The sequence below is a fragment of the Panthera tigris genome, chromosome E2 (assembly GCF_018350195.1).
Source record: "Panthera tigris isolate Pti1 chromosome E2, P.tigris_Pti1_mat1.1, whole genome shotgun sequence".
NCBI lineage: Eukaryota > Metazoa > Chordata > Mammalia > Carnivora > Felidae > Panthera > Panthera tigris.
Genome location: NC_056674.1, coordinates 24,740,049 through 24,767,339, shown reverse-complemented (window position 1 = coordinate 24,767,339; position 27,291 = coordinate 24,740,049). Strand labels below are relative to the sequence as shown.

At 39.4% G+C, this 27,291-nt stretch overlaps 1 protein-coding gene and 1 pseudogene across 1 annotated transcript in view; one reads left to right on the top strand and one right to left on the bottom strand.

The window, feature by feature from the left end:
* The window catches only part of VPS35 (VPS35 retromer complex component), a 28,471-nt gene extending 13,231 nt beyond the window's left edge, over positions 1–15,240 (top strand). The window contains exons 7-17 of the mRNA XM_007096715.3: positions 10–93; positions 496–605; positions 4,103–4,199; positions 4,298–4,446; positions 6,188–6,395; positions 7,151–7,306; positions 9,928–10,050; positions 11,903–12,082; positions 12,579–12,818; positions 13,920–14,063; positions 14,707–15,240. Of these exons, the coding sequence (XP_007096777.1) occupies positions 10–93; positions 496–605; positions 4,103–4,199; positions 4,298–4,446; positions 6,188–6,395; positions 7,151–7,306; positions 9,928–10,050; positions 11,903–12,082; positions 12,579–12,818; positions 13,920–14,063; positions 14,707–14,886 (1,671 nt within the window). The 3' untranslated portion in view covers positions 14,887–15,240. The remainder of the gene's footprint in view (positions 1–9; positions 94–495; positions 606–4,102; positions 4,200–4,297; positions 4,447–6,187; positions 6,396–7,150; positions 7,307–9,927; positions 10,051–11,902; positions 12,083–12,578; positions 12,819–13,919; positions 14,064–14,706) is intronic.
* A 4,334-nt stretch (positions 15,241–19,574) lies between these two features.
* Positions 19,575–26,720, bottom strand: LOC102951557 (annotated as a pseudogene).
* Between the last annotated feature and the right edge of the window lie 571 nt (positions 26,721–27,291).

The window sequence follows — 27,291 nt, the reverse complement described above, 5'->3', positions numbered from 1 at the left end:
CTCTTTTAGATTGTTTTGACTGGGATATTGGAACAAGTTGTGAATTGTAGGGATGCTTTGGCTCAAGAATATCTCATGGAGTGTATTATTCAGGTAAGTGAGAACATTTCACTTTTTAAAAGGACTCATTTTGTCTTTCATTAATTTTCATTGTTTTGAAAAAAATCTTGATAGAATATCAGCTGGCCTCAGTAAAGAATTTTCTCTTAATGATAACTTCATCTTTGTATTGATGTGGTTTTTCTCCCCAAAATGTAGGAAAGAGTAGTTTTCATGTTTTCTAGTTCTCATTTGTTTTAGTTTAATTGTAGATGTACTTTGGTTATTGGAATATTTCTGTCTGGCCTTATGTTTAAAGAGGCTCAAAAGTAACGTATTTGAATTTAGTTGTGTAAGATTAAATGATTGTTTCCACAAATACGACCTTTGCCGTAAATCCAGAATATAATGTGAAATACTTTTACTTGTATCACTCAATTGTTATTTGATTTTCAGGTTTTCCCTGATGAATTCCACCTTCAAACTTTGAATCCTTTTCTCCGGGCCTGTGCTGAGTTACACCAAAATGTAAATGTGAAAAACATAATCATTGCTTTAATTGATAGGTAAGCATTTCCAACACTGCAGGGCAGTGTTTTGACTTGGAACTAATGAACTTAAAACATTTCTGTGAATTACTATTTCTGTTACATCTTTATTAATGATTTTAATGTAATTACATTATGAACATTTAGTTCTGTAAGTATGAGTACCTACGAGGTGCTTGCCTAGCTTAGCGTGAGAAGAGGCTTAGCAGCAGGCATGGAGATAATGAATACTCTTGTTCTTTTGTTTTGTTTTAAAAAAAATTTTTTAATGTTTATTTGTTTTGGGAGAGAGAGCATGTGTGCAAGCACGGGAGGGGCAGGCAGAGAGAGAGTGAGACACAGAATCCAAAGCAGGCTTCAGGCTCTCAGCTGCCTGAAGCTGCCTCTGTCAGCACAGAGCCCAATGTGGGGCTCAAACTGATGAGCTGTGAGATCATGACCTCAGCCGAAGTTGGATGCTCGACTGACTGAGTCACCCAGGTGCCCCATGAATACTCTTAATCTAGACATTTAATTGGCATTTAAATTGGCAATGTTATACAGATTCATTACTTAAATCTTACAAATCCAAAGAACAAAATTTGTTTTTTACAATAATGAAAGTTACCTTTTAGTGGGAACTGATTTGATTTGGGAGTCTTTTTTTTTTTTTTATCAAGTATTCATTAAATAGAGATGATTAAGAATGTTTAGGTAATCACTCTATCACATTTTTTTAAAGAAGAATTTTGAAATATTAAATATGTTTAGTAAATTCCTTTTAGGTTTAAATTTTACTTCTTTAGCCAGTGGTCTTGGGTGAAAGTATAAAACTTTGCCTTTGATAATGGTTTTAATGAGTGCCTGCTTGGCAACTATGCTGAGTGCCAGGATATAATAGGTGTCCTGCTTGTGAGCTTACACATCATTGACATAATGAAACCAGAAACCCAAGTGAAGATTTATTTCTGCAAATACCTTTTGTTATATTTTAAATACCTAAGTTATTAAAGTCTGAGAATTTATATAGCAAATTCTCTAAATTATCTCTTCAAACCTGGGCAGCAAGAATTACATGCAAATTGGGCATACTCTTAAGGGAAGCTGATAATGGAATTTATCTTTTATTTTATTTTATTTTTTATTTTTTAAAATTAACATCCAAATTAGTTAGCATACAGTAGATTCCTTAGTGCCTCTTACCCATTTCGCCCCTCCCCCCTCCCACAAGCCCTCCAGTAACCCTCAGTTTGTTCTCCATATTTATGAGTCTGTTCTGTTTTGTCCCTCTCCCTGTTTTTATATTATTTTTGTTTCCTTTCCCTTATGTTCATCTGTTTTGTCTCTTAAAGTCTTCATATGAGTGAAGTCATGATTTTTGTCTTTCTCTGACTGACCAATTTCACTTAGCATAATAACTTCCAGTTCCATCCACATACTTGCAAATGGCAAGATTTCATTCTTTTTGATTGCCGAGTAATACTCCATTGTATATATATACCACATCTTCTTTATCCATTCATTCATCGATGGACATTTGGGCTCTTTCCATACTTTGTCAATTTTGATAGTGCTGCTATAAACATGGGGATGCATGTGTCCCTTTGAAACAGCGTACCTGATCCCTTGGATAAATGCCTAGTAGTGCAATTGCTGGGTTGTAGGGTAGCTCTATTTTTAGTTTTTTGAGGAACCTTCATACTGTTTTCCAGAGTGGCTGTACCAGCTTGCATTCCCATGGAATTTATCTTTTAAAGATTGCTCTTTAAAATCATGGTTGTTGAATGCATTTGTCACTTTACATTTTTATCCATATCTATTTGATTAGACTTCAAAGCATATGGCAAAATTGGCCTATTGAAGATCTATGTATAGTATAAAATATGTATATATAGTAAGAATTCAGTGAAATGAGACATCATTGACAAACTGTTCAGTTAAAAATGAATTGACCACTTTCTTACTACACAAAAATAAACTCAAAATGCATTAAAGACCTAAATGTGAGACTGGAAGCCATAAAAATCCTACGAGAGTGTACAGGCAATAATTTCTCTGATATTGGCCATAGGAACATTTTTTTTAGATATGTCTCCTGAGGCAAGGGAAATAAAAGCAAAAATAAACTATTGGGACTATATCAAAATAAAAAGTTTCTGGGGCACCTGGATGGCTCAGTTGGTTACTCGTCTGACTCTTGATTTCAGCTCATGTCATGATCTCAAAGTTCATAGGATTGAGCCCCATGTCAGGCTTGGTGCTAGTGCAGAGCCTGCTTGGTATTCTCTCTCCCTCTTTCTTTGTCCCTTCTCTGCTTGCTTACTCTTTTTCTCAAAATAAATAAATTAAAAAAAAAAAAGTTTCTTCATAGTGAAGGAAACAGTTAACAAAACTAAAAGGTAGCCTACTGAATGGGAAAAGGTATTTGCAGATGACGTATCCAATAAAGGGTTAGTTTCCAAAATATATAAAGAACTGATACAACTCAACACCCAAAAAACAATCCAATTAAAAAAATGGGCCAAAGACATGAACAGACATTTCTCCAAAGACCTACAGATGGCCGACAGGCATGTGAAAAGGTGCTCAATATCACTCATCATCAGGGAAATACAAATCAAAACTACAATGAGATGATACCTCACACCTCTCAGAATGGCTAAAATCAAAAATCTAAGAGACAATAGTGTTGGTGAGGATATGGAGAGAAAACCCTCTTGCACTGTTGATTGGAAGTCAGACTGGAATAGCTACTGTGGAAGACAGTATGGAGGTTCCTCAAAAACTTAAAAACAAATCTACCCTACAATCCAATAATCGCACTACTGCGTATCTACCCCAAAAATACAAAAACACTAATTCAAAGGGATACATACACCCCTGTGTTTAGCGCATTATTTGCAATAGCCAAATTATGTAAGCAGCCCAAGTGCCCATGCCCATGGATAGATGAATGGATAAAGAAGATGCGTTACATATATACATGTGTTTAGTCATAAAAAAAGAATGAAATCTTGCCATTTGCAATGACAATGTATTTGCTAGAGAGTGTTATGCTAACTGAAATAAGTCAGAGAAAGACAAATACCATATGATTTCACTCATGTAGAATTTAAGAAACAAAACAAATGAGCAAAGGAAAGAAAAGACACATCCCAAGAAACAGATTCTTAACTGTAAAGAATAAACTGGTGGTTACCAGAGAGGAGGTGGGGGGTGGGGAATAGGTGAAATAGGTGATGGGGATTAAGGAGGGCACTCGTCATGAGGATGGGGTGATGTATGGAATAATTTAATCACTATACTGTACACTGAAACTGATATAATGCTGTTATACTAGAATTAGAATAAAAACTTAATTAAAAAATGAATGGAGGGAATGGCTCAATTCCACGTTCTTTTTTAAAATCTTTTTTAATGTTCTAGTAGAAATACCTTGTATAAAATACAGTAAGGTATAAAGAATAAAATGTCACCCATGATCCCACCATTCAAATCCCTGTATTTGTTAAAATAAAGATTGTTTTCTTTTTCAGATTAGCTTTATTTGCTCACCGTGAAGATGGACCTGGAATCCCAGCAGATATTAAACTTTTTGACATATTTTCACAGCAGGTGGCTACAGTAATACAGGTTTGAATGGCTTTTCTAAATTCCCAAAACTTGGAAACTTCTCAGCTGGTATATCCTTTTGTGATTGTTTAAATTCTGTGGTTTTCTAAACATTTCAGTCTAGACAAGACATGCCTTCTGAGGACGTTGTGTCTTTACAAGTCTCTCTCATTAATCTTGCTATGAAGTGTTACCCTGATCGTGTGGACTATGTTGATAAAGTTCTAGAAACTACAGTGGAGATATTTAATAAGCTCAACCTTGAACAGTAAGTCAAAGTTACATTTTTGTAAAAACCCTCATAAAACACTTTTTAAATCCCAGATTTGTTATTCTTAATTGCTTTTGGAAATGTTAGCATTTGTCTGAAGCGTTTGTTAGATTGACTTGCTTGGTGTTAATCAGGGCAGAAAGTGCCAACCAATTCCTTGATTATGTACATTGATAAAGTAGTGGCACTCATGGAGTATAAGCAGTCTTTCCATTTCAGAATCTGAATGAGTTTTCAAACTGGTAAGAAAATTAACAGTTCATCTTTGAACAATATTGGGATTAGGAGCACTGACCTTGTGTACAATTGAAAAATTGCTTAGAACTTTTTACTCCCCCAAAACTTAACTACTGGTAGCCTACTGTTGACCAGAAGCCTTGACAACAAAAAACAGCTATGAACACGTATTTTCTACGTTCTATGTATTATATACTGTATTCTTACAATCAAGTAAGCCAGAGAAAAGAGAAAATTATAAGAATATTACAGGAAGAGAAAATAACATTTCATAGTACTGTACTGTATTTGTAGAAAAACATCATGTATAAGTGGGCCTGCACAATTCAAATCTGTGTGGTTCATGGGTCAACTGTTTATGTTAAGCAGTGTTTCCATAAGAAGTGATTTCCTGCAGGTGAATAAGTTTTGAAAAATTAGAAACATATATATATTTAAGGTGTGAAAATTAAATTGGTTTGAAATATTTTTCTATTTTCAGCTTTGATTTTGATACCATCAAGGAAAGTTGATTTTGTTGCCTACTTGGGAGCTTCCTCAACTATGCTGTCCTAGTCTGTGGCATCCTCTAGTGGCCACCGTGGGCAGTTCTGGTCCCTTTACCTTTTCACCAGCAGTCCTCCTACTGTCCCATCCTGCATCGCATCTGAACATGGGGTCAATTATTTTTTAATAATTAAAAAGTATATTTTTAATAATAAAATTATTCATAATTTTACTTCATACCATCTTTTTCCTTTCCATCTCCTTTCTGGTGGTTTAGCTACATCAGGAAGATTTCTCATTTTCCTTTTACCTCCTTTTATTTGGCACTCCACCCCCCTTTTTTTGGTTATTTCCATTTTTTTGTGAACTGAAAAACATTCCAGATCTTGAATGTTAAATATGAGAGAAAATTAAATTATGTATCTACATTCCCCCACCAAGTAAGTTTTAAAGTAAAATTAGACAAAATAAGGAATTAGAAATCCCAACCTCTAAAGGTCTTATAAATGCCCGGATATGCCTCATCTCAACAGAATGCTGCTATGAGCTACTACCTTGAATTTAGCCTGCTTTTCCTTAATCACCAACATCTGATGCAGAAGAAACTGTTTTGTAGAAGTGCTAGTTTTGCATGGATTTTTCTTACTACTGATTTTCATCATGAATATACAGTATTTATTGGCTACCCAGGAACTTAACTACCACTTAAAATACTTTTCTTAGAAATGTCAAATTCTAGATAGTTATTTTACCTCAAGCTGTACAACCTGGTTGATGAGTTGGAGAGTGTTACATCTTATTTGTATTAATGGAAAATTAAAAGGTGAGTACGTGTTTGTGTTTAGATAGACATCTGTATCTTCTTGAAGAAGGTCATTGGAGTATTTTGAGATGGCATGATTCACTTGACCTATTTCCTTTAATGTATAAATGAAAAATTTTTATGCAATGAGTTATTCATATATATAGAAAGCTAATTTTATTCATTAAAGGGCTGTTGTTTTTCTTTTTGTAGTATTGCTACCAGTAGTGCAGTTTCAAAGGAGCTCACCAGACTTTTGAAGATACCTGTTGACACTTACAACAATATTTTAACAGTCTTGAAATTAAAACATTTTCACCCACTTTTTGAGTATTTTGACTATGAGTCCAGAAAGAGCATGAGTTGTTACGTGCTTAGTAATGTTCTGGATTATAACACAGAAATTGTCTCTCAAGACCAGGTAAGAGAATACCAACATGCTATATTAGGAAAACAGACAATGTAGTTAGGATTTTAGATCTTGAGAAAGACACATGAAATGGGAGGAGAGAGTAATACTAAAAAAGGTTATAATTAGCTACTCATTATATAAATCAGAAATTAGAAAAAAAAATATATATGTATAAAGAAGAAAGTAACTGTAATCTCACCAGTAAGAGAATAATACTGTTAATTAATATGTGGTGCATCTCTTGGATGGAACTAAACGGTATTATGCTAAGTGAAATTAGTCAGAGAAAGACAAATATCATATGATTTCACTCATATGAGGACTTTAAGACACAGAACAGGTGAACATAAGGGAAGGGAAGCAAAAATAATATAAAAACACAGAGGGGGACAAAACATAACAGACCCTTAAGTATGGAGAACAAACAGAGGGTTGCTGGAGGGGTTGTGGGAGGGGGATGGGCTAAATGGGTAAGGGGCATTAAGGAATCTACTCCTGAAATGATTGTTACACTATATGCTAACTAACTTGGATGTAAATTAAAAAATAAATTATTAAAAAAATAAAATGCCAAAAAAAAATTTGGTGCATCTCTTCCAGACTCTTGTCTATATCTGTATCAACATATGTAAACTTTCTTATAACAAAAGGAATTATATTGTTAATACTATTTGATAACTTTATACAACTAGAAACACTTTTGACAGTGATTTTATATGCTGATAGTTTCACTTCAATGGGTTTCTGTGTCTCTTGTGTTATAGGTGGATTCCATAATGAATTTGGTATCCACATTGATTCAGGATCAGCCAGATCAGCCCATAGAAGACCCTGATCCAGAAGACTTTGCTGATGAGCAGAGCCTTGTGGGCAGATTCATTCATCTTCTACGGTCTGAGGACCCTGACCAGCAGTACTTGGTATGAGTTAACTCAGTTATACAGCTTCATCAGCTCCTAGTGAAATCACATGTAGATGTGACTTGAATGGTCTGATGCAGCTGTGGCCTTAGAAAGTTTAAAAAAAATTGCAACCAAATAAGATTAAGTGACATCCATGGACTTTCACTTTATATATAAATGCACAATTGTGAGCTTATTGGGAATAAGTTGGTTGCTCTAGTTTCATTGAAGACTTCTTAAGAATTGCAGAAAGCCCATCCTCCTTTAGTTGGGTGTTCAGTACTCATTTCATGTTCATTTTCTTTTTCAACTGTGCTGTTTTTAGAATTGTCCACTGTTTATTATAATAAAATTTAAAGTATAAACAGCAGTCCTCATATTCAGTTGTATTTATGTTTCGAAGGTTTGAAAATATAAGTTGTATGTGTTTGCCACATTGAAAATTTATGAAAACACTTTAGAATTGAAATTGTCTTTTTTTCTTAACCTCTTTTTCTTGGTAAAGAACAATCAGTTGAGGTTCTCCCTTTGTTTATCATTAGTCCTCAGTAAATCTTTGTGAAATGAATAACATGTTGCCTGAGTAGGAATATTGGTGACTGATCCCAGATGATTTGTTTTAATGAAAGGTAGCACAGATGGCTGTTTAATTACTGTTTGGGCAAGGTGTAGTTTAACTGTTGTTAGATACATGAAACTCTATAGTTAGACTGCTAAAATGAGGAATATTTTTATTTGAGGTTGAGTCCTGACTTTCTCCTTCTATTGATTTCTTTTGTTATAGTTGACACTCTTGTACTCCTTCATAAGCAGTGTGAAAAAGAAGCTGGTTTCTATTGGCAAGATGATAGTCTTTGACTTGGCTTACTGATAAACATTCTGGGCACTCCAGTGTCACATTCTGTGCACTGTGTGTGATATGTGTACGATGACTGGCTGATTGTTCAAATATTTTAAGTGATCCCTTTATGCTACGTTGGTTTTCACTTTTTGTTGCATACCAAATGTAGTGGTAGGAAGTATGCCTTCCACATCTAGCCAATTGATTTTGCCTATGTACTGAGAATTAAGACAAGGATTATTAGCTCTGACTTCCCCAAGGGGGAATGCATTCTCTTATCTGTCTATTATATCAGAGGATATTTTGTGAATACAGAATCTGAATATGTCACACAGTGTGTCACACATATTAAAAAATATTTCATGAATATTTGTGTTTTTTCTGAAAAACCTGATATTTCACAATGGCTCTTTTTAAAGTATATTGTCATTTCTTTTGACTTTAATGGTATTTTTTTTTTCTGAATTAGGAGGTATGACATACCAGCAATGTGCATATAACTGTTTTTGCATCCTACTAATAGCCAACATTTTCTAAGCACTTGCCTTGTGTCAGGAACTGGTAACACTTCACATGTATTACTTGATCTTCCCAACAACCCTAGGAGAAATATGCTACCCCAATTTTTCAAATGAAACTTTTATAGCTAAGAGAAGGTAAATACTTTACTCAGGGTCACTCAGGTAGTAAGTGTTAGAAACTACTTTTATTTTTTTATTTTTTATTAAAATTTTTTTTTAATGTTTATTTTTGAGAGAGAGAGGGGCAGAGTATAAGCAAGGGAGGGGCAGAGAGAGAGGAGACACAGAACCCGAAGCAGGTTCCAGGCTCTGAGCTCTCAGTACAGAGCCTGATGTGGGGCTCGGACCCACGAACTGCAAGATCGTGACCTGAGCTGAAGTCAGATGCTTAACTGACTGAGCCACCCAGGTACCCCTAGAAACTACTTTTAAATGTAAGTCTGTGTTCAGAGCCTGCAGTCTTTTTATATTTTTTAATTTATTTTTTAATTATCTATTTATTAAAAAATTTTTTTTTAATGTTTATTTTTGAGAGAGAGAGAGAAAGAGAGAGCAGGAGCAGAGGAGGGACAGAGAGAGAGGGAGACACAGAATCTAAAACAGGTTCTAGGCTCTGAGCCGTGAGCAGTGAATACATGACTGAGCTGAAATTGGACACTTAACCGACTGAGCCACCCAGGTGCCCCTAATTTTAGTCTTATTTATTTTTTTAGTTTATTTATTTATCTTGAAAGAGAGAGGCAGAGTGCGTGCGCCAGCGGGGGAGGAGTGTTGGGGGGGTTGTGGTGGTGGAGAGAATCCCAAGCAGGCTCTCCACTGTCAGCGCGGAACCCTATGTGGGGCTTGAACCCATGAACTGTGAGATTATGACCTGAGCCGAAGTCAAGAGTTGGACCCTTAATCGACTGAGCCACCCATGTTCCCCCAGAGCCTGCCATCTTTATAAACACAGTATACTATGTACATATCTATATGAAAATATGTGTACATCTGTCATTGTCTCTACTTGTATAACCTTGGGCAGATTACCTTTGAACCTCGGGTTTCTTCATTTGTGAAATGGGGTTACTATCTGTCTTGGTTGCGATGTTGATTGTATTGACCCAGCGAGATAAGAAATGTAAAAGCATCTACTGTAAAGCCTGCTGCATATTAGATACAGTCAAAAATGGTAGCAATGACAATGATTAGAGCCCTCATTTAATTTTATAAATGATTAATCATAGTTCAGGAAAGATTAATGTTTTGGGTTTTGTTTTTTTTTGGGGGGGTGTCAGATTTTAAACACGGCACGAAAACATTTTGGAGCTGGTGGAAATCAACGGATTCGCTTCACACTGCCACCTTTGGTATTTGCAGCTTACCAGCTGGCGTTTCGCTACAAAGAGAATTCTAAAGTGGTGGGTTGACTTTTAAGTATGTCATTACTTTTTTTTCTTTTTTTCTTCATCTGTATGTGTTATTTATTATAGAAATTGAGACATATACAAAAATAGACAATGGTATAATAAAATTCCAGTTTCAATAAGTCAATTCATTATGCATCCTGTATTAAGTGTTCCTAACAGTGGTGTTGGTAGATTGCATAGTAGCTGAGGGATCACATAAAAACACTTAGAAATGAAAGATTAAAACAGTATAAATTTATGCTAGGAGTTTTTCCTGTATTTAAAGATTACTTGTGAGACATTGATAAGTTTATTAGAGAATTGGCTCAGAGTGCTTTAGTTTAGGAATGATTTTACTTTCTTAGGGTCTTTACCAATTCTAAAGTGATACAGTAATCTCATGTAGAGGTTGCAAGTACATAACAGGTAAGGTCTGATTCAAGGTAGCTTTGCCTAATGAAAGGGCCTGACATTGCATAATAACCTCTCTCCAAAAGCCTAAAATTGAATTATTTTATGAATTGTGTACATTTTTTTACGCACTTATTCCTTAAGTAGAATCATGACTTAAGTCTTCGATAATACAGTTTTATAGAAAATACTTAAATATAGCATACCTGATAGTTGGACAGTCAGTTAGTGTTAAGGAGTAAGCCTCAGTAAACTTACTTTTCTAATAGTGGAGAAGCAGATTTATTTAGTAGATATGCCAGCATGACATAGCAGCTTTTGGCCAGTTTTTATCATGCCAGCCACTCATTTAGACCCTTTTCCAGCATTCTATGTATAGATTTTAGCGAAAGTAACAATGGAAATAGCAGCCAGCACTTACTACATGCCGTATACTATGCTGAGGACTGTGTATATACTTGGATTATTGCATTTAATCCTTGACTATTATCTGATTTTAAAAATGAAAAGAATTGATTGCTTTAATAAGAAATTTTGATGGTTAAATATGGATAAAATATCTAACCTCACTAGTAATTACAACAATGAACTTCTGTTTTAGAAATTAAACTGGTAAAAAGGAAAGAAAAATAAGGTTCAGCAGTGCCAATGGTGTGATGATAATTCTCACCTAGTAATGGTGGGTATGTGAGATAGTACAGTCTTTCTAGAAAACTCTGGCATTATTTAAGTAGAGCCTTAAAAGAGCTAATAAAGTCCACTTCTAAGAATTTATACTAAGGAAATAATTAAGGATTCAATAAATCTTTATGTATACAGAGCATTCATTGTCATATTGCAGATTATTTCCAAAGGGAGTAGTTAAGTAAGATATCCTACATCCAGTTTGTGAAATATTTTCTAGTCATTAAAATGATTTCCAGTAACTTAGTATCATGAGGAAAAGTTATGACAAAATAAGTGAAGGGTGCAAGTACATGCAGCACGAACCCAGTTTAACTCTTCTGGTGAGTTAAAGTAGAAAACAAAACCAGAACAGAGATCCTAGTTAGTTATGATTTGCATAGACAAAAAAGAAGACCTTAACATCAGAATGTTATTAGTGATTATTGCTGGATGGTAGATTTAGGGATGATTTCAATTTTTAAAATTCTTTGGTTTATTTTCTTAATTCTGTCCAATTGGGGTATGTGTTGATTTTCTGATGAGAAAAAACAAATGCCAAATATACAAAAATGGTCAAGTCAGTAACTACAAATTGATGTTTTGAGAAGACATTGTGCTTGATTCATTTGTGTGCTTTATAAATGAAACAGAAGAAGGATACCAGGAGAACCTTGAGCTCAGCTTTCCTGCTTTCCCTGTTCTAAAGACGTTTCACATAAAATGAATATTCTTGAGCAAGTTAATCTTGAAAGTAAGGTAATTTAAACTTTTTTTTTTTTCCTTTTAGGATGACAAATGGGAAAAAAAATGCCAGAAGATTTTTTCATTTGCTCACCAGACTATCAGTGCTTTGATCAAAGCAGAGCTGGCAGAATTACCCTTAAGACTTTTTCTTCAAGGGGCTCTAGCTGCTGGAGAAATTGGTTTTGAAAATCACGAAACAGTAGCATATGAATTTATGTCCCAGGTGATGGTCTGTTTTCCTTTCTGTGTTTAATGTTACAGTTTTGCTGTGTTCAGCCACCTGTCTGTAGTTATGGCGGTTAGTGCACATGGATTGTCTCTTAACTGAATTTGTAACTATCCCTTTCCCACCATCTTGGAACTCCTTAATACTGTAGTCATATTGATTGATTTGGAACAGGAAAATGGATCAGTTACTGGGTGCTAATGAGATTTAAGATTTCTAGGTAAGCCTAGGTAAAAGTGTTTCATGGGGTAAAAAGTACCTTTATTCAGCTTGGGAACTCTGGGTTAAACAGTAGTTAAAACAAGTTTCTTTGTTGGAAGTTGTCAGTATCTTTCCATATCAGCTGTGTCTTGTGCTTCTCCAAGGGAGGGGTAAGCATCTTGTGATCTGAAGGGGCTACAGAGTGTCTCACACGATGGGGTTTGGTGGGAAGTACTTTAGAAAATGCTTGAGTAGATAGTAGTAAAGGTCTCTTCTGCTTCTTGTTCACCAGGCATTTTCTCTGTATGAAGATGAAATCAGTGATTCCAAAGCACAGCTTGCTGCCATCACCTTGATCATTGGTACTTTTGAGAGGATGAAGTGCTTCAGTGAAGAGAATCATGAACCTTTGAGGACTCAGTGTGCACTTGCTGCATCCAAACTTCTGAAGAAACCAGATCAGGGCCGAGCTGTGAGCACCTGTGCACATCTCTTCTGGTCTGGCAGAAACACAGACAAAAATGGGGAAGAGGTAAGGAGAGAGGTCATTCCTGGTCATAGAAGAGGGGATTGTTTGCTGGAAGTAGCTGCCAGGTCCTTGTGTGCTGGAAGTGAAGCATTTGGAGTGCTTGGAAACCTGACAAAGAAAATTGCTTTGTTTATTAAAATAAATGAAATGGATGGTAAAGTATACTGTACAGAGTTACATACTGTGGTGAAGCCCCACTTTAAGGATATTATAACACAGCAAGTATATACTACTACCTTTAAAAAGTATACATAACAGGGATGCCTGGGTGGCTCAGTTGGTTAAGCGTCCTACTCCTGATTTCATCTCAGGTCATGATCTCATGGTTGTGAGATCAAGCCCTATGTCAGGCTCCACATGGGGCATGGAGTCTGCTTAAGATTCTCTCTGCTGGGGCGCCTGGGTGGCTCAATTGGCTAAGTGTCCGACTTCAGCTCAGGTCATGATCTCTGCAGTTCGTGAGTTTGAGCCCCACGTTGGGCTCTGTGCTGACAGCTCAGAGCCTGGAGCCTACTTCAGATTTTGTGTCCCCCTCTGTCTGCCCCTCCCCTGCGCGTAGTCTCTCTCTCTCTCTCTCTCTCTCTCTCTCTCAAAAATATTAAAAAAGAAAATTATCTGCCTCTCTCCTGCTCACATTTTCTCTAAAAAAAAAAAGAAAGGTATACATAATAAATATAAAACATTTAAGATACAAATATGTAAAACAGGGACATCTGGGTGACTCAGTTGGTTAAGCATCCCACTGTTGATTATGGCTCAGGTCATGGTCTCATTGTGAGTTTGAGCCCCACTTCAAGCTTTGCACTGACAGTGTGAAGCCTGCTTGGGATTCTCTCTCTCCTTTATTTTCTCTTTAAAATTAAATAAACATTTAAAGAAATGGATACTCTTTAAAAAAGTGAATATGTAAAACAAATACATGTTTTAAAATATAGCTGTGTCTTTAAAAAAAAATGAAGAGGTTTTAAATTTGTTGTGTACCTTAAAAAAGAGCCAGTGTAGGGTAGGGTTCTGTTGATTTCTTTGTGTGAAATGGGACATTTGTGATTCATTAATCTCTTTAATACTCTCCCCTTACCCCCAATCCCCTCACTTTTATTCTAGCTTCATGGAGGCAAGAGGGTAATGGAATGCTTAAAGAAAGCTCTGAAAATCGCAAATCAGTGCATGGACCCCTCTTTACAAGTGCAACTTTTTATAGAAATTCTGAACAGATACATCTATTTTTATGAAAAGGAAAATGATGCGGTAAGTAAACTATAATAAAATATTGTTAGTGAATTAATACTTCCCTTCCTGCTCTTCAGAGATCTGATACATATTAAAGTTTATGATCCTGATAACTTTTTTTTTAAGAGGGTCAGAGTTTAGAGAATTCACCTAGTAGTCTCTTTTATTCTCTAGTATCCTTTTCTGTCTATAGATGCATCTCTCTAACAGAAGGACTCATCATGTACAAGAAATTCTCATCTCTTTTGTTATGAATATTTTATAAAAAAAATAGTCCCTGTCTGTTTGAAAAACACAAAATAATTTACAAATGTAGCATACTGATTGGTCATCACATACAAGTTTAGAATAATTCCTAAATGAATTATCCTTTTAGCAGTACAGTGTTGAAGATTTGTAGGTTAAGTAAAATTTTGCTATTCTTTTATTGGTTTGTGATGCTCTAATTTTTATTGATTTTTTTTCATTTTGTTTTGTTGGTTGTTTTGGTGAATTGCCAATAGTTGTTGCTCAAAGCAGGGATCATGTTTTCATATGTCTTTTTTTATGATTGATTACTCTGGTGATTGGTGTAAGACAATCTTTAAAACGTTTTTATTGAATTATCTTTTCTTTTTTATTGTACATGCTTGGTTATGAAACTGTGCGTGTTCTTTTGTAGGTCACAATTCAGGTTTTGAACCAGCTTATCCAAAAGATACGAGAAGACCTCCCAAATCTTGAGTCCAGTGAAGAAACAGAGCAGATTAACAAACATTTTCATAACACACTGGAGCATTTGCGTTTGAGGCGGGAGTCACCAGAATCTGAGGGGCCAATTTATGAAGGTCTCATCCTTTAAAAAGGAAACTGGCTCACCATACTTCTTTCCATGTACATCCAGTAAGGGTTTTATTATACTAGGTTTCCCCTCCATAGATTGTGCCTTTCAGAAATGCTGAGGTAGGTTTCCCGTTTCTTACCTGTGATGTGTTTTACCCAGCACCTCCGGACACTCACCTTCAGGACCTTAATAAAACTATTCACTTCATAAGTGCTCAATCTGTCTGATCACCCCAGGTAGCATGATTGATCTGCTATTTAAAACTCCTGTGATCTGTAAACAAAACAAAACAAAAAAACAAAACCCACCAACAACAAAAAAAACAGCAAACTACCACTTATCTCAGCTACTAATGAAGACCTTCTTCCTTTATTTCGTTTTGTTGGTTGTGTAATTTCTTTCGTTACTTGGGAGTACTAACCTGAAAGTGTCTGTCTCTTTGTTCTCTAGTCCAATTTGAGATTAATTTAGGGGAAAGGGATACTGTATGTGAAATTCAGCTTGGGTTTTTCCCTAAATGCAAGATAAGGCCATGTGTAATATTTTCCCTAAAACTAGAATATATTAATGCATGTTTGAGAATTTTAAAGCACCATGGTCAAAACCAAAAGCTATATTTTGCATATTTGGACTCCGTCATTCATTAAGAACCTATGTTTTACTCTGGGCATATTTATCAAAATAATTTTGTTCTAAATAGCATAAAATAGAAAATTCGTGATCAGTATAATTTATGTATAACCTTCATTGTAAATTTAAGGGGAAATGCATCGTACAATTACCATGATTTTTTTTTTTTTTTTTTTTTTGCACCAGTGAAACAATAAAGTTGCTATTAACAATTTGGGACTTTTTACCCTTTCATGCTAGATTTATAGAAGGAGCTAGTAGAATGCCTGTGGTTAATAGACAATCTTATGTACAGCACTTGCTTGTTCATTTTAAGCTTTCATTTTAAGCACTTCTTGAGCAAGGTACCATCTATTCTTTTGTTTATACCCATTTGCTTTCCTTGGCCTTATTCTCTTCTCCTTAGGCATGGTACTTCCACATTAATTCCCAGAAGGCTCACCACCTTTATCTGTCATGTAACAAATTATTCCAAAACTTAGTGTGTTGAAACAACAGACATTTATCTCATGGTGTTCTGGCTTAGGAATTGGGAGCAGCTTAGCCAGTGGTTCTGCCTTAGGGTGTCTCAAGATTTTGCCTGGAGCTGCAACCATCTAAAGGTTTGGTTGGGACTGGCTTCCAAGCTTATTCACATGACCATTATCTTAAAGGCCTCTATTCCTTTCTTTGTGGGCCTTTACAAGGGCAGCTAGAAAGTCTTCATGACAGCAGCTGGCTTTCCCAAAGTGACCCATGTGAGAGAGGGCAAAGAGGAAGCCACATGCCTTTTTATGACCTGACCTTAGAAGTGACATACTGTTGTTTTTGCCTTCTGTTTGTTAGAAAGGAGTCACTAAGACTAACTCATACTCAAGAGTAAGAGGAATTACATTAAGCTCCACCTCTTGAAGGGAGACTTTGCAAATGTATGGACATTTTCAAATGATCACCTCACTTAATACCTTACCATCTGCCCCTTCACCCACATTGATAGACGTCTAGCACTTCTTAGGTGCTATGGTCTGAATGTTTGTATCCCCCTCTCCCCACCACCCCTGCAATTTATATGTTGAAATCCTAGCCTCCAAAGATGTTGAGTGGTGGGGCCTTTGGAATGTGCTTAGGTCGTGAGGGTGGAGTCTCACGAATGGCATTAGCGCCTTTATAAAAGAGGCCCAGAGAGCTTGCTTGCTCCTTTCCACTTTGTGAAAACACAGGTTGGCAGTATGCAACCTGGAGAAGGGCCCTCACTCAGCCATGCTGGTGCCTTGATCTTGGACTTAACACCTTCCAGAACTATGAGAAATAAACTTCTGTTTATAAGTTACCCAGCCTATGGTATTTTGTTATAGCAGCGTGAATGGACTAAGACATCAGGTTTTAAAGAATAAAGTTATAGAATTGGTACCATTAAAATCTACCAAGTATCCCAAGCTTCTCTGTAGACCCTTTTAGTCTAGCAAATCCTTTCTGTACTTTGCAGGTGCCACTTTACTCTGTATAAACTTGATTGTGGAATAGAAGTCAACATGTTCATTCTATTCACATATTTTGTGAAATACAGCTGGAGAAATAAAGACGTGACTCAAGGAGAATACTTGAATTTGAGCTCAGGAAGGTTCAGAGGTAAAATGTCAGTACAGGGTATAAAGTATTTCCCATTGTTTTGGTGAGGTGAAGAGAACAGATTTAGGAAATAAACCAAAGCTCTGCTAATCTTAATTCACACATTCCTTTACTGAACAAAAATTGGGTACCTACTATATGCCAAGTACAGGCACTGGGTATAAAGGTGAACAAGATAGGGTCCCTAGCTTTGAGAATTTTCATCTGGTGTGAAGACCAACAGTAATGTGATAAGGGTATGCCCAGGAGAGCATAGAAGTGCTTTTGGGGGCTGAAGGTGTTGGAGTAAAGCCTGGAGGAGGTTTTATGAATCCTCATGTGACTTCAAGTCTGTCTTTTTAGCCTTGTGAGGCTAATGCTTGACCTGCAGTCCCATATTTTATAGATGGAGCCAGGCTATCCAAGAGTGATCCATGGACTGAAGCAAGTTAAACTCTTACCTGTCTATAATGAGAAATTTAAAAAAAGTTAAAAAAGAAAAAAGGACTAAGAATTGACACACTTAAACCAGTTTGGCGATTTTATGTCTGTTGAATCTAATGAATTAGGGCTTGTGCTTTGTATGCCTGCTTCCCTGGCCTCCTTTTTTCTAGTAGTTTTTATTGTGTCTTACAAAAAAAGTACTGGTTCTTGATAGACCGGGGGAAAAAAATCCTTCGTAGGTGGAGAGAAGCACTGAGCCTAGGTCAGGCCTAATGTTGCATGGAGAATTCCAAGACTAGGGGACAGTTAGTTAGGAGGACATATCTAAGAGGTGATATGAGTGAATGACCCTTTCTCATTCTGAGAAGCTTGCTGTTTTAGGACATTTCTGCCCTCCCTTTCCTATCTCCACTTGTCTGAAGTGATTCTTGGAGTCCAGATGATTGCTTTTTCACCTAGAAACTCATGCTTCTGACTGGTCCTTTAGCCATGACATTGGGAGCCATCAGATAAAGGAGCTCTGATTTTACCTTGTCCACTAGGGGTCCCGGTTAGTTTGCAGGCTGTTTTATCTGTTAGTGTAGCTAAAAAGAGGGAGGTGTTGGACTTGATCAGGCATCATAGAGTGCTTTGAAGAAAAGGAAGAATGGTTGTAGTACAGTTCATGTATATCTCTCAGAGCCATTGAGAAATAGGACAGACTGCAAGGAATAAGTATACCACCATAGACACTGAGAGGGGATTTAAATACAAAGTCTAGATTTCAGAGGGCTCTTCCATTACATTGCTTTCATAAGAATTCAAAGAAAAAAGTTCAAGCAGAATGGAATTGAAAGGATTTCTCAATGGCATTGTCTTTGATGATGGGAATTCCAGACTACATACTATAAATGAAAAGTGATGGGGTGAGGAAATCTCTCAAGGAGCCTTCCTGTTTGCTATGATTGGGGGTGTCCTGGAGTTGGACAGCAGACACTGAGTCAGCTAGCCAATATCTACTCATTTGTTGTATACTTGAGTGACCTGCCCTAGGTTTGATTAAAGACTTAGGTTTTCTGGCTTGTGGTAATTCAAAATAAGTCAGTTGGGAATGGGTAGGGAAGGACCTCATACTGCTGTTCACTCCTCTGCATCACACTGCAGTGTGCCAACAAAACTAGGTCCAAGCCTCCAAAATCTCTGGAGATGTACTGTATATTTTAACCACTCATCACAGTGATTAGCCTTAGGTTAGAAATGTCTTCCTAAGACGAAGTAAAATCTTAAGCTGTGACTTTAATCTATTTTTACAAGGCAGAGCTAAGTGTAAATACAAATGGCTTCATGACCATTAGATATACTGTTAGAAAGGAGCACATTTGGGGGTGCCTGGGTGGCTCAGTTGGTAAAGCATTCTACTCTTGATTTTGGCTCAGGTCATGACCTCATGGTTGTTGAGATCGAGCCCTGCATTTCACCAAGTGAGCCACCCATGTGCCCCTGGGTTCTACCATTTTTTATCAAGCTTACTGTCTATATACAAAGGCAATGGAGTACTCAAAACTCCAATCAAAAGGGTTAATATTGGGGCATCTGGCTGGCTCAGCTGGTAGAGCACGCAACTCTTGATCTCAGGGTTGTGAGTTCAAACTCCATGTTGGGTATGGAGCCTACTAAAAGAAAAGTTAAAATCTAAACTGGTGATCCTTATCAAAGAATAAAATGGGTTGACAGGATAGTGTGCAGATTCAGTAAAATTAATATAAATTTGAACCACAATGATTTTAAGCCTTAAATAGGATGTCTCTCAGGATATGGGCTATCACAAAACCATGCCTGTCAACTACTTTTATCCTTTTACACATCCCTTGGACCAGATTCTCAAGCTTTATTAAACATACAAATCACCTGGGATCTTGTTAAAATGCAGATTCTGGAATTCAGCAGGTCTGTGGTGGGGCCAAAGATTCCATGTTTCTAATATGCCCCCATATAATGCTGTTGGTCCAGGGACCATACTTTTGAGTAAGAAGCCCTAGATAACAATTCCATAGACACATTTTTAATAGTACTTGCAGTAAATTGTTTCACTTGTTTTTTATAATGTAAGATGGTTCTTACATTTCCTTGTGGTAAAGACTAAGGAGAAATGTGTGGCAGTGGCCTAGGGAAGTGTTTGTAAACATCTTTCCTTTGGACAGTATAAGGGGTTTAGGCAATCTGCTCCAGGAGGCATTTCTGTCCTATGTACATATGAGGGTGGATCTTGGCTTTTCCAGGGCATAGCAGTTTGATGAAACTCTTCTGAAACTCATGTGGCATAAAGGGTACAGAACAGGGTTGATAGCCGAATTCAGCCAGAGGAGCCAGAAAGACATCTCATGGAGGGAGTGCTGGATGCATATCCCATGGCAGGCAGCTCGGATGATCATGAGCAATGTGTAGGGTGCCCAGCAACAGGCCAAACACACATGATGATGGCTAGCCACCTGGCCACTTGGTTAATCCAGAAGAGCTACAGGCGGCTGGCCAGTGAGCTGGCGAGGTCTGGCTGTCTCTGGGCAATGCAGACACTCTTGCTGGCCCTGTAGTTGTTCTGTTGCCAGTGTGCTGCTTTGGCTTGGATGTCTACCTGCAGAGGTGGTAAATCTTGAGTCCCAGGGACATCCAAGGAAAGACCCTTGTGTCTGGGGGAGAGTACCTGGTCTCTCTTCTTCCTGCTCCTCGTCTCAGCTAGTTTAACAAAAAGTATAATTTGTTTTTTCTCCCCTGGAAGTTCATCTCCGAGTTGTCTTGGCTCTGGGCAATGTTGTTCCTCCTCAGGGAGGTGCGCTTCTGAATGTTGATGTAGATGCTCAAGTTGAAGTAAGTGACGCTGATAAAGGGAGTGAAGAATTTGATGATGGAGGTCGTCATCAGGAAGTACCAGTTGTAGAAGAACTCAGCATAGCACTCCCCCCGAGGCAGGATGCTCCTTTTGGCCACATATGCCCAACTGATGATGGCAGGTCCATAGACGAGGAATGCCACCACCCACCAACTCGAAAACAATATTCCTGGTCATGCCCTTCTGAGCTCTGTAAGTCACCTAAAAGGAAACAGCAGAGGCCGGTAAGAGGGGAAGTTGAGGCACCTTCACTCACTCAGCCTGGTACAGCATGGTGCCAATGGTGAGGTCGGATATTAGTTGTTGAGCTAGCCAGTGTCTGGGGGCTGGGAGAGGTTCTACTTCCCTATCAGCCAACTCTTCCCTAGCTCTACTCTGCCACTCCAAGGAGCCTCCGTGCAATGGGTGAAAAGCCTCCCTCTTGCGGACACAACTCAAAGTCTGCCCATTTGGATGTTAGTGGTATTCCTCCACGTATGAAAGCATACATTTTCAACACCTCTCAGAACATGTATACATTATATACATAATTCGCTCAACATCCACAAATCGAATAGCACTGTGTTGCACCGTGCTTCTTCTTCCAACTTTACATCCTGCTGTTAACTTTATGTGCTCACTCTGTATTTTTATTTTTGATCAGTCCAGTCCCACCTACTGTTCCTGTAGGTGGCACAAGGTCTCAGTGACCAAGAGTAGAGGCTCTGGAGTCAGGTGGCTTGAATTTAAATGCCCACTGTCACTTGGCTAGCTGTTTGTCCTAGGCAACTTAACCTCTGTGTGCCTCAGTTTCTTCATGTATAAGATGGGACACCTTTACCTGGACCACAGGGTTGTCATGACCCTATGTATATCAGCTCTTGGATATAATCCATATAAAGTTCTTTAAACAGTATCTGACTTAAAATAGGCTGTCAAATATTACCTATCATTCTTACTGGGCATAAAAATATCTGTAAGGGCAGAAGCATGAAATAAATGTTCTTGGCTTTTTCTCCCCTGTATCTTTGGTGTGCAGAAAAAGTTCTGAGATGGTGAGAGATAACTGTGAAAATGAAAGGTTCTTTGAAGATTGGAGAGATGGGCATTTTCCCCCAACTGGGCTGCCATATTGAAGACCCTTTGGGAATGTGTGTCACTGAAGCAGAAGACCCAGCCCTCTACATGGTTCAATGCAGAACATTTAATACTGCTAATTAGGCCATCTTACTCTGTATGCCCTCAGTGTACCCCAAAGCCTTTCATTCATAGCAAAGGAAACCTAATCACCAATGGATTACAGGAGAGTGAGCCCAAGTAATGTTTACTTTGGGCTTATTTAGAAAACGCCACTTTAAATGATGTTGGTACTTAGGAAATTATTTTGGTCAAATACAGTGAAAATGTAATAAACAGTAACAGAGATGAGAGACAGGGATGAGCTGGACTAGAGCAGTGACGAAAGGCAATGAGTCTCATTCTTGGTTGTACCTTCTAATACCTTATAATCACCTGATGGCCTTTTTAAAAATGCCAAGCTTGCCCCCCACCTCTAAGCCCATTAAGTCTAAATATGTAATAAAAAAAAAAAAAGTGCTTCCCAAATGGGTTGGAAATTGCAGCTGGAAAAAGCAAATTGCCTGAGTGCCACAGAGTGGACTTAACAATGGATGGCTCTATCTGCCAAAGCTGCTAATTTTCCTATAGTGAACATAGATTACTTGAACAAAAGATAAAAGGAATTTTCATAAAAGACCCAAAGGAAAATGCTTTAAATGCAGTAAAAATGCTTTTTTTTTTCTCTTCTGTCTCATTTAAGGTTCAGTTTTGCCCCAGATGATTAATTTCTTTGGGTCTTATCATCCCTGTGTGCAAAATAGGGATAAAAATCTTTAGTTTCTACCTTACAGGGAGGTGAGGACCAAAAGAATTAGCCATCATAGAGGTTAGAGCCAAAGGGCTTTTAACCCCTCACTTTCCTAATGGAAAACAAGTGCACAGAGGTGCTGTGATGTGCCAAAGGCACACAATGTGTTGTGTCTTAAATCAAGAGTGGACCCTAGGCCTCCTGACTCCTGGACCAGCCTAAAAAGCACCACTGTGAGTGCAATGTACTTGTGATTGCTCATGCAAACCCTTCCCTTTGCTATCTGCTCTGGAAATACTGAAGTATTTTCCCTTCCCACCCAGCACTGTTCTTGGGGAGGCAGCCATGAATACTTACCAGGGAGGACAAAAAGCCACTTGGCACCCATATTACCTTTACATCAGGCCTTGAATGTGGACTTTGGATCACGCCTCCAGATGAGGTTATGCTTTCATTAAATCAGTACCTATGCCTAGCACTGTTACAAGCAAGCACTGGGAAAACATCAGGTAGCAAGACCCCTGCCCCCTTAGAGCTTGGGTTCTAGTGAAGAAGACAGACCTCGAATACAGTGTCCAGCCGTGATAAGCATGAGTATAGCAGGGAAGGAGAACTGGAGAAGGTGAGGGCTGTTACTTGACACAGATGACCAAGGATGTCTCTCTGAGGAGGTGACAGTTGAGCAGAGGCGTGGACTCAGGGTGAGAACAATGGATGGAAAGAGAAAGATGCCTTAATAGGACTTTACGTTTGCATCCTTCCTGACCATACTCATGACCGTAACACCTAGGGTACACTTTATAAGGATAAAAATAAATCATGTGAAAGGCACAGTTTATATTGCATTTTAACTCTTTAATTTGTTAAATGTATTTAAAACGGATATCAATATTTGTAACCTACTTTTAGCATCTCCTTTTCTTTTCCCTTTGAATATCTGGGGTTCTGAAAATATATGGAAATCGTATGGTGGTTTCTCTCCGCCACTAGCCCAGCAACTCCAAACCCGACTGTGTCCCTGGCAGTCCTCCACGCCAGCGGGTTTGTGTAGAACCTCTGGCTTTCTTTCCGCCCTGGTGACAGAGGTGAACCTGTCATAGCTGATGAGGACAATATTGAAGGCCGAGGAGGTGCTCACCAGGTAATCCATCACTAGTCACAATTTACACAGCTCCTTCCGAACTTCCACTCCCCGGTCAGGACGTAGGGGATGTACAGTGGGATGCAGAAGCCGCCTGTGGACACAGGGGAGCGGTGGCCTGGCCCCCGGGCTGCCAACTCCAGCCTGGTCTGGGGTGCCCCAAGGCGTCCCAACTCTCGAGGGAGACTTCCGAGCGCAGGGTTCTCCTCTGCAGGGCTACTTGTATGCCGCCGGTCCCTAGACCGCACTCACCCACCAGGAGGTCGGCGACAGCCAAATTGAGGAGGAAGTTGCCGCTGGAGCGCAGGCTGCGGTCCACGGCAAAGACCACCACGATCAGTGAGTTGCCCAGCACCGTGGCCAGCGCCAGCAGCGCCCTGAGCGCCGCCAGCAGCGCGGCCACCGGCGCCGAGAAGTGGCCGGCGTGCCGTCCGGAGTGTAGCCCTGACTGGAGCCCCAGCCCGGTAACGCACGCGTTGCCCGATGCGTTCGGCTCCATGCTGTAGGTGGCAGGGATGCCGGGGGCTGGCGAAGGGAGCCCGTGGGCAGGGGGCGCGCGGCTGGAGCCGGCGCCTGGTCGGTGGGGATCTAGGGGGCGCAGCGGGAGGAAGTAGGGCGGAGAGACGGCTGCCTGCAGCCAGGACAGGGCTGGGACGCTGGGGACCGGGCCCCTGGCCTGTAGGGTAGGGACCACCAGTGGGCTGGGTCCGGAACACCTGGGGCGGGGCCGGGGTCGGGGTGCCTGGTTGGGGACAGCCGGCTGGCTGGGGAGCAGCTGAGAGCGGGGAGTTGCCAGGGGACTGGGGTGGGAGGAGTCGGGGACCGCTGGCAGTGGGGGCAGGGGACCCTGCGGGGCGGGGGGAGGGGGGAGGTGGAGGGTTCGCGCTGCGCCGCGTTCTAGCTCCCCTCGGCGAATGCAGGGAGATTGAGTCTTCCAAGCAAGTTGTTACTACTATTTTCCCGAACAGGAATAGTTTTGTTTCATTATGTTTTATCGTAAAAGTAGTATGTGCACTTAGAAAACAAGCAATACAGAAGGGCATCAAGTGGAAGTAAAATTTTTACCGTTATCTCCTCCCTGAGATACCCACTTTGAACATTTGGGTTTAAATCCTTCCAGGCTTCATGCCCCCCCCCCTTTTTTTTACCCCCCAACTCTTCCCTCCTCCACAGAACTAGACAGACAAAACAAACATGCAAAAAACCCAAAACGCATAGATTTGGGGTGGGGGGTGGAATGGGGTTTGGCTATTTTGATTTATAATCTGCTTTTTCTCCCCATGAAATAATAAATCTGGACATTTCCCCACATCCATACGGAATACAGGTAACCATTATTATCTTTAATGATATCATTTTTCCATTATATGGATGAGCATATTTCCTCAATTTGTTGATAGACAACTATCAATTGTTTCTGTTTTGTTTGATTTTGCTTGTGTATCTTTGTTCACTTATCTACATAATTTCCCCAAGGGAAATTAATGGAAACAGAATTGCTGGGACAAAAGGAATGCAATAGTATAAAATACTATTTTACAACATGTTGCCAGGTTGCCAGGTTGGTAGAAAAGTTGTTCTAATTCACCATTGAAAAAGCCATTAAAAAATTTTTTTTCACAGTGGTGTGACACTGAATACAGGAAACTTCAATTACAATAGAGGCAGGAGGACAAGGGACACCTGTTAAGCATCTTGATTTCAGCTCAGGTTTGTGTGAGCCCCACATCAGGCTTTGTGCTGACAGTGTGGTACCTGCTTGGGATTCTCTCTCCCTCTCTCTCTCCCCCTCCCTTGCTCACTCTCTCTCTGTCTCTCTCTTAATTAATTAATTAATTAATTAAAAAAATAAAATTGAGGCAGGAGGCCAGAAGGGGAGATCTCAGCCCTTATCAACTCTAGGACAATTGCAGATCCCAACAGAAAGATCCATACCTTGCATTTTCCAACAGGAAGAAACCTACTTTATTACCCTAGCAAGCAGGAGGAAGATTTTGCTCCTTGCTCAACAGCAGACCAGCCAATGAGAAACTGCCACAACTTAGCCAATGAGAAACTGTAATCACCCTTCTCAGTTTCCTCTAATGGACTTTAATCCAAAGATGCCCCTCCCAACTTCCCTTTCCCCTATAATGTTCCTTTCCTTTGTTCTCTGGACTAGCCTATGATTTTGCTTTGGCTTGCATGTCCAAATTGCAATTCCTCTGCCATTTCTGAATAGACCCATTTTGCTGGTAAAGTAACTGGTTGTTTTTATTTTCAAGGTTGACAGTAGGTAGTGATTGTGTGGGGTCTTAGTTTGGCTTCCTAGAGCTCCCTCTCACCTTAGCCCCTTTGTTTCTCCAGCATAGACAGTCCTTCCCTCTGGCGAATTGGCTCAGAGTGGACTACCTGTCAGGACTACTAGGACTGGGAGTAATGGCCTCTTAGAGAGGGGGAAGAGGTTGGAAGACTGTACCTTAACACTTTTATCACCGGGGTTGGGGCAGAATCTGTCAGGAAGCTCCTCCCTGTGGTTTGGGGTGTGTGGGCATGGGGAGGGGTATGTGTAAAGAGGGGATGTGTATAAATTATGCAGATGGCAGCTGCTTTATCTGTCCTGTTATTTGCCTCCTGCAGACCAGTTTGTTCTGGTGGTGGGAAAAGTGACCCAATGTCACGGATACAAATTCTTGGGCCAGAGAGCAGGGATGGGCCCTTGGGATTATTTGTGCAATGACTCTCAAGCTTTTTGAACCACAACCCACCTAGAATATACTGTTTACATTATAACCCAATGTATACACATACTGCACACATGTGCATGTACACACATATTGGTGAGGAAAAAGTAAAACAAAAACAGTGACTGCCCTTAGTATGATGTATTCTGATATTTTTGGTTCTACCCTATGTTTTATTATTAGTTTTTAAATGCTGGTCTTGACCCACTACATTTATTTTGTGATCCTCAACTGGCTGTCAGCCTGCATTTGAGAAACAGTCATCTGGTTAATCTAGTTGAATCCACTCATTTTACACATGGGAACATGGGCCAGAATGGGAAGATACTTAGTTGGGGTCATCCAGGGAGTTATGGTTGAGCAGAGCTGGTTCCAGACTGATGTTGACAGACATGGCCAGCCGAGAGATGACTGTCCCTCTCGTGGCGGCAATGATGTTTGAGGCAGGAAACAACTCTGATGATTGAGGAAAGAAGAAACAAGCCAGCATTTATCTCCTTTCTTGTCTACTAATTGCCTCGTCATTTGCTGAAAAGATACTTTGGGCCTGGTGGAAATGACACTTGGAGCAGATTGATGGGCCCCTCTCCCACCAACCAGGGGCTGAGAATCCATCTAGGCCAGTTTAAATAGGAAAAGTGATGGCAGGTCATGTAGAAGATGCAGGTAGTACTACTGTTGTCTGTCTGTAAGAAGACAGGAGAATGGGGTCTAGCAGGCATATACTTCTCCCTCTCCTTCAGGTATTGGGTAGCTAGGGGACCATGCTAAAGAGTTAATCCCTGTTTGTTGTGTATGTGTGCTACATTTGTTTCAGAGGGCCAGGCTATACCTTCACAGTGCCTCAGGGGCTGGGACTCATGCAAAGAGCCTTAGGGTTGACACTGCTGCCCCAGTGGTCCTGGAAGGTAGGGTATCCAGGCAGAGAATCGTTCTTGAGCCTTGGATTCATCAGTTTGGCCTGCCGAAACAGAATACCATAGACTGGGTGGCTTCAACAACAAATATTTCTGACAGTTCCAGAGGCTGGGAAGAACAACATCAAGCTGCTGGCAGATCTGGTGAGGACATACTTCCTGGTTTGCAGATGACCATCTTCTCATATCTTCGAGTAGAAAGATATTGTGTCTCTTCCTCTTTTATAAGGGCATTAATTCTTTAAGACCTAATATAACCATAGTTCCCT